Source organism: Mytilus trossulus, chromosome 7, assembly GCF_036588685.1.
Source record: "Mytilus trossulus isolate FHL-02 chromosome 7, PNRI_Mtr1.1.1.hap1, whole genome shotgun sequence".
Lineage (NCBI taxonomy): Eukaryota > Metazoa > Mollusca > Bivalvia > Mytilida > Mytilidae > Mytilus > Mytilus trossulus.
The window spans coordinates 50282871-50297285 of NC_086379.1; the positions used below are offsets into that span (position 1 = coordinate 50282871).

At 30.5% G+C, this 14415-nt stretch overlaps 1 protein-coding gene across 2 annotated transcripts in view; it reads left to right on the forward strand.

The window, feature by feature from the left end:
- Window positions 1–14415, forward strand: part of LOC134725225 (bifunctional 3'-phosphoadenosine 5'-phosphosulfate synthase-like) — a 33267-nt gene that overhangs the window by 16499 nt on the left and 2353 nt on the right. For both annotated transcript variants that reach the window (XM_063588871.1, XM_063588872.1), the window contains exons 2-9: window positions 5227–5577; window positions 7012–7150; window positions 8228–8346; window positions 10461–10574; window positions 11008–11119; window positions 12625–12830; window positions 13368–13499; window positions 13864–13993. In XM_063588871.1, the coding sequence (XP_063444941.1) occupies window positions 5227–5577; window positions 7012–7150; window positions 8228–8346; window positions 10461–10574; window positions 11008–11119; window positions 12625–12830; window positions 13368–13499; window positions 13864–13993 (1303 nt within the window). The remainder of the gene's footprint in view (window positions 1–5226; window positions 5578–7011; window positions 7151–8227; window positions 8347–10460; window positions 10575–11007; window positions 11120–12624; window positions 12831–13367; window positions 13500–13863; window positions 13994–14415) is intronic.

The window sequence follows — 14415 nt, forward strand, 5'->3', positions numbered from 1 at the left end:
TAGATATTAAAAATAATTTCAAAGTTTTGTTCTTGCTCTGTTAATCACTACTATATTAATACTGTTAATTGTCATTAAGGTTAAGGTTAAGGTTTTTAAAACAATCGGATTCTGTAAATGGCAGAGACTAAAGATTATCGCTATTTTGCGCATTTTTCTTTTGATCTTTTTTTGTGATAATTTTCATATCATGCTTCTCGCCTGAGATGGAAAAATTATCGCTAGAAACTAAGCAGGCACGTGCATTGCTAACGAAATTGACATTGAAATTGACAACGTTGTCATAGGTATAATAGTGATAAACAGATTATCGTTGGTCATCTCAACTCGATTGCTTTTCTCACTTTCGCTGTACCAGCTCAAGCGAGAAAATCAATCTCGTTGAGATGATCAACGATAATCTATAAATCCCAAATCTAATAGTACACTATGTAAGGGCTCTGTACACTGTTTTTAACAGATATACATGATATACTAATATTGTGAACATTATGATGATGCGCAGCAGCAGTAAAATGCTATGAATTAGGCACATGATTTAGTGTTTTAAATATTGACCTTTAAATTGACACTGCCAGTACATTATTATCTATGTTCTGCATTATAGTTTAAGAGATACAGAAATTTGACCTAGATTAGGTTACATGTTCGGTATATAGTACATGTAGTAAAAATATTCAAATCAGTTCACACTGTCATTCATACTTACTTGACTGCTTAAGTATCACACTGTACAGGAATTATGTATTGGTGCATCTGTGCATATGGTGTGAGACCACAATATTTTGTAGTGCATTTCTCTTAATAGACAATAAATGAAAATTAAAAAAAGTCCCACTTGCGCTTTCTAAATATATTTTTTTACAGTGTGTTGTACTACTTTTTGGACAAATCATATCAAAATTATAGAAAATTTCATCTGCTCTTACTCAAACTATGGACAATTTCATGTTAAGTGGGTCTCGAAATTTTTTGACGACTTCTGAAGTGCTAATTTTAAACCTTTTTGACTTTTCTTTAAAATGGCCCAAATTTTTTGACTGTCATTTCATTCCCCTACTTTCTATTTGAGGCAAAAAACATGGGGAAATACATTTGGAAGGGGTATACAAAAAATTGGCAAGACACTACTAAGGGACTATATTTGTGGACAACAAATATCAAGGGATGACAATTGTGATCTAGAACCATATGTATATATGACATTTTTACATTGATTAACATTCATTGGAAATAACTGCCCAAATCCTTGACTTATAGAAGCATGCATATGGGAGATACCAGTAGCCATGTTAAAATGTTACAATAAACTAAGTCGATTATAAATCCTTTGGTTTTTAATAGACAATTTATAACATTTTGTATTCAAAGCAGACCTATATGATGTTTTTGAAAAAAAAACATTAAATGAACACAATTAATGAAGAAGAAAAAAACGGTCTCACTATACATTGTATTTATATAAGTACACATATCCTTTTACCTGTGACAATAATTAACCAACTTTTTGCATAATTTACAGACATTGACAAATAACTTTCTTTAAGTAATTGATGTTAAATATTTTTTTTAGAACAAAGTGTTGCATAATGGGTGATACATTGTTTATTTGTATATATATACTAGAACACACCCGTGATATCGCGGGTCCATGACTGAATTAAAGTAAATTACAATGCGTAAGCCTTATTTTAGTATTGGTATTATCATCTGATAAAGTCATACCGATTATAAGATACACAGTTTTCTCTCTGCTTTCAAGATATTTCTGTTTGAACCCGTCGACCTGGAACTTGTGAATTATTGGTATTTATTATTTTTTTTGGAAAACAAAAGGTCCTGGAATGGAGTATTTTTAAATCAACAGCATTATAAATAAAGTTGAATTCTTGTATTCGCTGTTTACGTCATGCCCGCTAACAAATTGAAAACTGTACCTATACACTTTATTTTAAGTCCAGATTTTTAGTATTCATATTGTTATCTTAGAAAGTCTTACTGATTAAAATACTACAATAGGGAACAATTTGACAATGATTGAATTTAGGAGTGTCAACCCTGTGATTATGACCCGTTTGCCTAATACATCTTTTGGTGGTGCGCCTGTCAAATGCGGAACGTACAGATAAGGTAATAGGTAACAGCCAGGTGAATATACTATTGGTATCGGTATAGGACTCGACCTGGAACTTGTTAATTATTGGCAATATTAATTATGTGGAAAACAAAAGGGTCTGGAGTGGTGTAATTTTTAATCTACACCATTGCCCTATATTAGTTATGTATAAAGTTGAATTCTTTGATTTGTCGTTTTTACCCGATGACGGCTGACAAATTGGACCTCGTAATTTTAGTATTATGGATATGTATAGACACCCTTTTAAAAAAGATGTGGTTGAATTTCCTAGGGAGCAACGTCCACTAAAATATTCATTCAGATCCAGTGATGATGTTTTAATTTAAAAATGTCACATGGGTTGTTTACCCTATGTTTTGTTAGAATTATAAACCATGACTTTGTTACCTTTAAGTGAGAAAAAGACCATCATATATTTAAAATTAAACATTTATTTCATGGTTTTATGAAACTTTTCTTGATAATTTAATTGATTAAAAAGGGTGTTGTATCATTTAGATCTCTTAAATCTTTAATGGCCATGGCAACTTACATTAAATCAAAGTTTTGATGATGAAATCAAGAAATATATTTATGGTTTTATTGACATTTAATAGTCAATGTCAATGAGGAAATGTGTTATAAAATCATTTGTATGATGTTTGTTTATGTATGTGAAAGTCATGCTGCCCAAACAGGGAACCATTATTGTATGTCCACTCTTTATAATTGTATTAAAGGTATTTTTCACCTTTTAATTGAAAGTTATTTTTCAGTTCTAAAAATAGAATGAAACTGGCATATATATAGATTTATTAATGTTTAACAGTTGTGTATAACTGTTGAGTTATGCATGACAGTGCAACTAGGCCATTGAAGCAGGAATACAACCACTTGTAAAGCTAGATATAATGATCATGTAAACTTTTTATACAAAGTAGATTGCTTAAACGATTTATTTATGTACATAGCAACAACTATCAATGTAACTTCATGATGGGGAAGTTTCAGAATGGATCAATTTAAATTGACAATGGACTACTTGTAAGGAAATAGTTTTATAAAGATGTTGAGAAAAGGGTATGGGATGTTAATTAGATGAGCATAATGAGGAAGCAAGAAAGATATCTTAAAAAAAAAAGAAATAAAATTGTGGAAAATTATCAAAAATCTACCTGTAATTTTTTAATTTATGAGTACGTAAAATAACAGATTTAAACAATAATAAAGTTTAAAGTAATTATTTCCCAATTCCTCATATATATAGAAAGAAAAAAAAAGATTTTTTCAGAGTACAAGTTATACCATTTTTTGTTCCTTAGTGTATAATGACTTCAATTTAATAATGTCTTGTTCCTGCATATTATGATTTGAAATTTTATTCTCACTGTAAATTTATATTGATGGCAGTACTTTTAGTTATTATCACAGGAACTTGAAGTTCTGGTTCCTGTATATCAACGCCAGTAATCCTACTCTCACAGGAAATAACGTCTTGATTGTTATGCCAATTACAATCTTTTGTAGAAAAAAGAAATGTAATATGTACTGTATAGGAATTTTAAGCTTTGTTGTGATGTCCCTAATCTATTTAGATTTTAAATTTAATATCATGGAAAATCTGCTAAACTCAAAAGTTTTTTATCAAAAATATAAGCTCCTCAGTCCTCAGAGACGTTATTTGTCATAGTTAGTTAATTTTCAAAACTGATATGAATAAGTTATACATGCATGGGCGGATCCAGCCATTTTAAAAAGGGGGGTTCCCAACCCAGGACAAAGGGGGGTTCAAACTATATGTCCCCATTCAAATGCATTGATCATCCAAAAAAAAGGGGGTGCAAAGCCCGGGAACCCTCCCCCTGGATCCACCACTGACATGTACACACTGTAACAGTTACAATTATAGACATGATAGATAATAAAGTGTATAATGTGTGTCAAATTCAGAATTGTGCTCCCATTTTGTAGATATGTTGCTGAGCCAGTACTTGAATATTGCTTAGAAAAACCAAAGAGTACACAATTAGTAATTCTTCACTATGCGGATCTCATGTACTTTTTGACTTCCCTAATAATTTCACATAACAACCCCAAAAAAAGCTATCAATACATAAAATTGAGAAAGGAAATGCATGATTAAATATGTAAAATGTACTGAAAAAGTTTTAAAACTTTAAATATTGTACTGTGTTTAAATAATCTATATATTAAATGAAGTAAAGAAAATACTTTAGAAAATACAATAGTTTGTAAGTGAGTGAAGTTGAATTAATTGGTAATTTCAGAAAAAATATAATAGTCAATAGAAATGCAAGATTTTTGTTTAAGGTATGCCTTATTAAGCTAGAAGCACGATTATTTTAAACTTTTTTTTCAGAAATATATAAATAAAGTCAATGTAAACGTTCTATGTATATTTCTTAAATGTAATACGAATAATTTCTAGGAATAAATGAAAATAATATGGGATCTCTTAAATGTTGCATACAGATTAAAATTAGTTATCAAGGTGAAACTATGATAATGGAATTCAATAGGCCACTGAATTATAATGAAAATTATTTCTTGGAATGAAGCACTAAAAATAGCCCAGAAGAAAAAAAAAAATTTTCTATTGAAATGTTTGAATGGGCTGGAGATTTATAAGTAATACAATGTTGTTAAACTGGTTATACTATACTGACCCAGGAACCTTGTTATTTTCCAATAATTCATAAAACGCCAAACCACAAATTACGTACTTACTTGTCTTTACTACATTGGACTAGAACATATATTTATTTGTATTGTTTTGAACATTTTTTTATACATGATACAATACAATGTATATATATTTTGTGAAAAATCTAAAAAGCTATGCCAGACATTTCTTGTAAATTTGTAAAACAGAAGTTTGACATGACATTCATTGAAATGACAAATATTTGAAGACATCAATCAAAAAGATCACATTTAATGGGGAAAAGTGTTGTTTTCGATGAAAGATTTGTATACATTTGTAGTAACGTTGATTTATATTTATAGACTTGGTCAATATGTTACAAATAAATAACATTAAAAATTGGATGGACATGAAAAAGGAAATGTATTTTGATTATCATTTACAGGCCGTGCAGAAAGCCACAAATGTTACTTTTCAAGAAAACCTTGTTGGTCGTGATAAGAGAGGTCAGGTCCTAGGACAAGGCAATCGTTTCTTGGGATGCACTGTTTGGTTGACTGGACTCTCAGGAGCAGGAAAGACAACTCTTTCATTTGCTCTGGAAAATTATTTGGTCAGTCAAGGAATTCCATCATACAGTTTGGATGGAGACAACGTAAGAACTGGTTTGAACAAGAATCTTGGATTCACACCTGAGGATCGTGAAGAGAACATCAGACGTATTTCTGAAGTTGCTAAGCTATTTGCTGATGGTGGAATAGTATGCCTGACATCCTTCATCAGTCCGTATGAAAGGGTTCGTAAAGAAAAATATCATACTTTTATTATCAATATTTTAGGTCATTTATATTTTTGAGAAGGCTTGATTAATTTTTTTGAACCTTGTAAGATGATTCCATATGTAGATTTTTTTAAATCAAATCATATGATATTATTTAGTTTAATTCTCTTTTCTTATCTGCTCTAATGGCCATCTGTAATAGACAAAATTCAAAAAATCTAAAACAGTTCCTCTACAACATGCACAATACATGTCACTCAATGACAGTAATATATTCTCATTATGATTCTCATTTTGATTCTCATTAGGATTCTCACTAGGATTCTCATTATGATTCTCATTATGATTCTCATTATGATTCTCATTTTAAATATATATTTTAAAATTCTTAATTTATGGAAGGAGAGCTATACTATACAAATGCATGCCTTATGAACTAGTGCAGGTTACAATACACCATTAGATTTTATGGGCGCAGCCATTTTATGAGCATAACATGGTATTCAGAATTAAGAGTATGGCGAATCCTGATTGGTCGATATGTGCTCCCGTTATTTTTTATTTTTAGAGACTTCGTGCACTCTGCTTTATACAAAAGGCAAAATAAAAATTATTCCGTAGCCCTTAAGGCACTGAGATGACTTTTCAACGCTAGGACAAGACCGGTATTTTTAAGGGCAAAATTGATAGGCATGGGAGATAAGTACAAAATACGCTAAGAAAAGCAACGCGACCCTATATTTTTTAGACCAAAAAATACTGTCCTAATAACTTTTCTTTGATTCTAGCAAGGTTTCGTTAAGAAAATCAACTTTCTAAAGTCTGTATCTCGAAAAAGGCTACCATTGTTGCCTATGGGGAAATTAATTGTTTATTTCAATCTGCATGTCCATTTCTAGAATCATGATTTCATAGAAGTAAACAAATGTTTATCAAGTAACTTGATACTATCAGCTTTTTATAAATAAGCAATAAAACTACAAATTAATTTCAGATACATGATATTCAAAGATTTTAAATGAAAAAAAAAGTCGCAATATTATATTTCATTCCAGAAAAATGTACTTAGTTGGTTTTCATGAGTTTAGTTAATTAAAAAAAGTATAACAAATATATACAAAAACTCCTGAAAGGGGAAGTTCATAAAAACTAAAAATTAAAATGACTGCTCCAAAAATTGTACTAAATAATAACTACTGGGCCCACAGTTGTAATATTGTAACAGAATTGTAGCTCAATTTTCAGCTTAAAAAATCATTGAAAAAAATATTGTAATACTCAATCAACTTCATGTGCACTTCAAAAGCATTCCACCATTTATATCAGACTCAAATTATTAATAGATTTCTTAAAATCTGCAAGGTCCAACTTATTGTATAAAATTGAGAATGGAGTTGTGTATATATAGAATAAAAATGTCTTATTTCTGATTATATATCTGATTTACAGGACAGAGCAAAGGCCAGAGAATTGCATGAGAAAGCAGGACTAAAGTTTGTGGAGGTATTTGTAGATACCCCACTAGAAGTTTGTGAAGAGAGAGATGTCAAAGGACTGTACAAGAAGGCCAGAGCTGGACAAATTAAAGGTAAAAATTGTTACAGTTATTTCTTGCCATATTCTTGCTATATTCTCTGAGATTTATGGTTTAAAAATTGACACGCTGCTCTCTATTTTACAATTCACAATCAGTTTGGTTTATTGGACAGAATTTGATGCACGAAAGGAGTATGTTCGGTAAGGTCCTGAAATGGCCCCCTTTTTAAGCGTAAATTTCAAATTCGGATTTATTGACTAATATCACAATAAATTAAAGCTAATACAATGGCTAGATAGAAAAAAAGCCATTTTGTTGAACATTTTACGTTTCTGCGTTTCATTATGACATCAAAAGTTTTACTCATATTGATTTTTCACAAAAAAATGGGTATATTTCCATAGATTATTGGACAGGAAACATAAAGCTCATACACCGACAACAAAGATCTTTTGAAATAATGTTTGTGAAGACATTTCACATATCTTATTTAATATAAGTTTATTATATTGAATATAAGTTTGTCGACGTCTGCACTCAATGTGTTTGCTGGTCATTAATTTGGTAGAAATGCTGCTGATTTTGTCAATTTCACTAAAATCCCTTATGATGACTTGACCTTTTTGGATGTCAAAATCAACATGTTGGAATTAAACTTTGACAGAAACAGTTCTGTTTTACTTTCTCCCATGTCCTGAAGGCAACTGCAAACATTTATTGTCTTTGAACTATGAACTTTAAAATAGGGGCCAAATATGGCCCTTACTGAACTTACTACTTTGTTCCAATTCCGAAGTTATAAATGTATAATGAAATAAAAACCTGTTTTTAAAATATTCTTAAATCTTAAAATTAAGTGATGTTGATTCTGTATATAAGCTTGGTGATCCTCAGTTCAGTCCAGATATGGTAGTAAAGACAGAAAAAAGTGATCTTTAATAACTAAAAAATATGAAATATTTTTCTTTCAGATTCAATATGCATATATGGAACAAGGCTTTGATATTGTCAGAAAAAATAACTCTCATTAAAGATAAATTAAAATGTATTGGTAGTAAAACTATCTTTTATAAAAATGAATTAAAATATAAAAGAAATTTCACTAATTTTGATATTTCATTTTGACAGGGTTTACTGGTGTAGATTCAGCTTATGAGCCACCTTCTAATCCTGATGTTAGAGTGAAGGCTAGTGAATTTATTGTGGATGAATGTGTTAATCAGATCGTTCTACATCTCATGGAATTGGTAGGTGAAATATATTTCAGCATAAGGACAAGTATTTTCCCATGACCTTGCTACTAAACTGTAGCTCTTAATCCTTAATATGGTATATTTTGACATTTGCAGACTGAAAATTGTTTAAAAATATCATTATGACAACAAGAGTTACAGTTCTGCAGCTATCTATACACATGGCTAACATATTTAGATCAGGAATTGTCAAACAAGTAAAATTAATATATCCCCTTTTTAGCTCACCTGGCCCGAAGGGCCAAGTGAGCTTATGCCATCACTTGGCGTCCGTCGTCGTCGTCTGTCGTCGTAAACTATTTCAAGAATCTTCTCCTCTGAAACTACTGGTCCAAATACTTCCAAACTTTAATTGAATGTTCCTTAGGGTATCTAGTATATAAATTGTATCCGAGGTTTTGATCTGTCAACAAACATGGTCGCCATTGCTAAAAACAGAACATAGGGGTCAAATGCAGTTTTTGGCTTATAACTCAAAAACCAAAGCATTTAGAGCAAAACTGACCTGGGGTAATAATGTTTATCAGGTCAAGATCTATGCCCTGAAATTTTCAGATGAATCAGACAACCCGTTGTTGGGTTGCTGCCCCTGAATTGGTAATTTTAAGGAAATTTTGCTGTTTTTGGTTATTATCTTGAATATTATTATAGATAGAGATAAACTGTAAACAGCAATAATGTTCAGCAAAGTAAGATTCACAAATAAGTCAACATGACCGAAATGGTCAGTTGACCCCTTTAGGAGTTATTGCCCTTTATAGTCAATTTTTAACCATTTTTTGTAAATCTTAGTTATCTTTTGCAAAAATCTTCTCCTCTGAAACTAGTGGGCCAAATACGTCCAAACTTTAAGTGAATGTTCCTTAGGGTATCTAGTTTATAAATTGTATCCGAAGTTTTGATCTATCAACAAACATGGTCGCCATTACTAAAAATAGAACATAGGGGTCAAATGCAGTTTTTGGCTTATAACTCAAAAACCAAAGCATTTAGAGCAAATCTGAAACGGGGTAATATTGTTTATCAGGTCAAGATCTATCTGCCCTGAAAATTTCAGATGAATCAGACAACCTGTTGTTGGGTTGCTGCCCCTGAATTGATAATTTTAAGGAAATTTTGCTGTTTTTGGTTATTATCTTGAATATTATTATAGATAGAGATAAACTTTAAAGTGAGAAATAATGTTCAGCAAAGTAAGTTCTACAAATAAGTCTATCTGACCAAAATTGTCAATTGACCCCTTAAGGAGTTATTGCCCTTTAAAGATTTTTTTCACAATTTGTTCATCATGTTGACTTACTTTAAAAAATCTTCTCCTTTGAAACTGCTGTATCAATTTCAGCCAAACTTAGGCTAAATGAGTTTCATAGTATCTAGTATAAATTTTTTATTTTATTTCCTTGTATGTCAAGAAACATAGCTTCTATGGCTAAAATAGAACATCCGAGAAAATGATTTTTTTTTTGCTTTTGAAGAAAATAGGACGATCCAAAAAACATTTAAATAAATTGAAAAGCCAAAATAATCATTGATGAGAGATTTAACCAAAATAATTAAGTTAAGCGATTCAGGCTCTTGAGAGCCTCTTGTATTATTATGGTATACATTATTATTATTTGGATGACAGCTTGATTGAATTTTTACCATTAATACATTACTGTTACAAAATCATTTATACTTGATCGTAGAAATTATTATAGATGTATTAAAGAGATATGGGTAAAAGCTAAGGAAACAGCAACCCAAATACACAAAAAGCCACAAAAGGTCAACAATAGTATAATATATTATTCAACAACTAATTAAGTTTTAAAAGTAGGAAATATGGGGTACATATTAATAAGGGAAGAGCTAAATAATTTTTATTTTCTCTACTTTGGTAAGTCAGCGAATTAATCTTTGTTTTAACTGCAATGTTATTCGAAATACTTTAATTACTATTTAGAAAAAAACAGGAATGACTACTTGGAAAAAGATTGACAAAGAGATATATGCAACTTTTTTTTATGGCCCATAATCTGGTTAAAACCCACGATTGTACCAATCATAATGTATTCAACTTTACAGTTTTTCAGCTATTTTAATATTTATTTACTCAATTTTTTAAGGGAGTAGTTCCTTCTACAGCAGTAAGGAGCGTAAAGGAGTTGTTTGTACAAGAGAACAAACTAGAAGCTGCCAAGGCAGAAGCTGAAGCGCTCCCATGTATGGAGATCAATAAGGTATTTAACTTTTCATTCATGATGTCAGGTGATTATTGAGAAACTATCTCCATTTATTAATAAATTATATACACATTATTTTTAAATAAAATTGAGAATGGAATTGGTGAATATGCCATAAAGACAACAACCTGACCAAAGAGCAGATAACAGCCGAAGGCCAGTTATGAGGTCAATACAGTGAGAAAATCGTGCTCCCCGAGGCATACTTCAGCTGGCCCCTAAACAAAAATGTGAACTTAATTCATTGATAATGGAAGTCATGCTAAACTGAAGTATATAAATGAACAAAAATTAAGAATCATACAAAGTATATTATGCATAAATTTGGGTGTAATTTTTTCCTGTTAAAGTATTCTTTCCTTTATATTGATGGATTGTTAGCAGCAGTCCAAAAGAATCAAAATTCTTAGTCACTAAGTATTTTTTTCAGCTTGATACTCAGTGGGTACAAGTTTTATCAGAAGGTTGGGCCACACCATTGAATGGTTTCATGAGGGAGAGAGAATACTTACAATGTCAGCACTTTGGGTGTTTGCTAGATGGTAGGTATAACAAATGTAAAACCTTACTATAAATATTAAATAGAACATGTGGTTTAATTGCCAATGAGACATTCTCTCACAAGAGACCAAATAACACAGAAATTAATAACTATAGGTTACTGTATGGCCTTCAACCATGAGCAAAGCCCATGCCACATAGTCAGCTTTAAAACACTTCTATTGAAAATTTTGAAGTTGTTTTTATCAATTGTGTAAAGTTAAGTTCAAAAATCAACTGGTCCATATCCCTATTAGCTACAGCATTATGACTGAGGTAAAAATGTTTCTTTTTGCTGGATTTTAAAGACTAAACTGTTACTTGACTTTTGATTTATTATTGCTTGGGGAGAAACAAGCATTTTTATATAAAAATAAGAATTTAAATAGCAATTTTCATAAATTACCTATGATAGATGTCATTATCTGTAGTTATACATGGTGAAGTGATTAATTTGACATTAATCATGTTAAATGCCTAAATTACTTTATAAAGAAGTTTTATCCTGACATAATAAAATATACCCTAGGTTTTAATGTTTACAGTAATTCAAATTGTGATCTAGGGTAAAATGTTCAGCAGTGATTTTACCTGCACTAAAAATGGTTGTCATGAATATATAATATCTTTTTCTTGGTTATTTAACTGGGTCACTGATAGAAATTATTATGTAAAGACTCTTAGAAGATTTCGTAAGATGACAAAAATATACAAATATTATAATATATATACAAATTTTATGTACAAATTATATTAAAAAAATCTAACTGTTGTAACAAAAAAAATTGAAAGATACTGAGAAAAAAAATTGAGATAATGGGGAATGTGTAAAAGTGACAGAACCCGACCATAGAGTAGACAACAGCCGAAGGCCAACAATGGGTCTTCAATGTAGCGAGACACTCTAGCACCCAGAGGCATCCTTCAGTTGGCCCCTTAAAAAATATGTATACTAGTACAGTGATAATGGATGTCATACTAAACTCCAAATTATACACAAGAAACTAAAATTAAAAATCATACAAAACTAACAAAGGCCAGAGGCTTCTGTCTTGGGACAGGTGCAAAATTGTTGCGGGTTAAACATATTTATGAATCTCAACCCTCTCCCTATACCTCTAGCCAATGTAGAAAAGTAAACACATAACAATATCTTTATATGATTTTTCCAAAATCAGAGAGAATATGACTATGATAAAAATTTACTATTATAAAAAATATTATTTATTTAAGTTTAACACCTTGACTATAATTAAATTGGGGCTTAATTTTCATAAAAGAAATATGACAAAATATTTAACTTGACCCTTTGACAAAAGTATAAATATTTAAAAACTTGAACCACACATCTAAAAAAATTCATTAGATATATAGCAGTTTAACAAACAATAATTTTTATCATCAAGATGCCTAATATTTCCTAAAAAATGGAACATAATTTTTTACAGTTATCGCCCTGTAGTTTTATTTACAACCTTCAGAACGATTTCTTCTGAATAATTTGCAGGAGGTGTAACAAATCAGTCTGTCCCTATTGTACTTCCTGTGTGTACTGAAGATAAAGAGAGATTGAAGGATTGTACTGCCTTCACGTTAAAGTACGAAGGGAAAAATATAGCAATCATTCGAGATCCAGAATTCTATGCACATAACAAGGAGGAGAGATGTTGTAGACAGTTTGGGACTAGTAATAAGGGCCAACCATATGTCAAGGTATGTTTTAGACAATTTGGAGACATTTATTCTTTTAAGGCTGTACGTCCAAATTTTTTGTTTTTGTTGCCTGTAACAAGTATTAGGAAACTTATACACAATGATTATTACCTCAAAACCGGATCATGAACAAATTAGGGTAGCATCACTTTTACATGCAAGTTGGGGCATCATCTGTGGTCCATGGACATATTCCCCATTATTTTTTTTCGTAACAATAATGACTTTGATGCCATATATATAAATAACAATCAAGATTTTTCCACTAAAAAGCAAGTGGGGAGGGGTTTAGTGTTCCTTTGATATTTTAATCATGGCACATTTTATCATATAAAAAAAAAAAAATTCTCTCAATTTCAATGATAGCAATATCAATAATAGCCTTTAAATGTTAAAAAAGTTAAATGTAAATAGATGAAGTTTAATTTTTTCAAGCCACTAAATTTTCAAAATAGATCTTTGCACCTTTGCTTTTGATTTGATCACTTAAATTTCATTGATAAAGTACAATGAGTTGAAACTATTTTTTTTCTTCAGATGATATATGAAAGTGGTGATTGGTTGGTTGGTGGTGATTTGTCCGTGTTAGAACGGATAACTTGGAACGATGGTTTAGATGAATATAGGTTAACACCATTAGAACTAAGGGCAGAATTTAGAAGACTTGGGGTAAGTGTGTTTGTGTTGTTGGATGTGATGTTGCTAGATACTTTAACTTAACATGGATTTAAGAGAGTCATTTTGAAAGATATTAAATTAGATAGCATTTAAACCATAAGAACATTAGTATAGTTTTGTTTCCTCTACCAATTGAATGTATATGGAACTTTTGTGTCTTAAATAAAGATTATCTTGGGTTCATATCTTATATTTACTGAAAATTCATTTTTATATTTAAAGCATGCATTTAAAAACTATATATATATATACCTTTCGATATTGATTGAGTGAATATAGAATCTGTATAGGTCTTCTCATCAGATATAAAATACATTTTAACATGATTTTAAATTCAAACTTTTATTCATTGTAGGCAGACGCAGTGTTTGCATTTCAGCTACGCAATCCTATACACAATGGACATGCTCTATTAATGGCAGATACAAAGAGAAGACTTATAGACAAAGGATACAAAAAACCCACCCTTCTACTACATCCTCTAGGTATATATTCCCTCAATAATAATCCTGTAATTCACATGATGATAAATGAATTTTTTGCGAGTGCCCCTCTGCAAAATAAACAAAGATTCCATATTCTCTATAAGAGCAGTCCTAAATTCATTACAAGCAGCTTTGTAGAGTTAATGAGGAAATAAACACTAAAACTAAGTTTCAAAATGTATAATAAAACATAGACATTTGTTGTTTTTTTAGAAGGGTCCGTATGTTTTTTACAATTTACCAATTGTTTTCAATGACCAAACAATACCTACTAAAGGGGCACGACATAACATGCTGTAACGTCAGTACAACAAATGTCAGTTTTCTTCTAGTAACTGCATACATATATTTTTTGTACTAACTATTAATTCATATTTGATGTAAATACCAAAGATTTCAAATTTATGATAATTAAATAGATT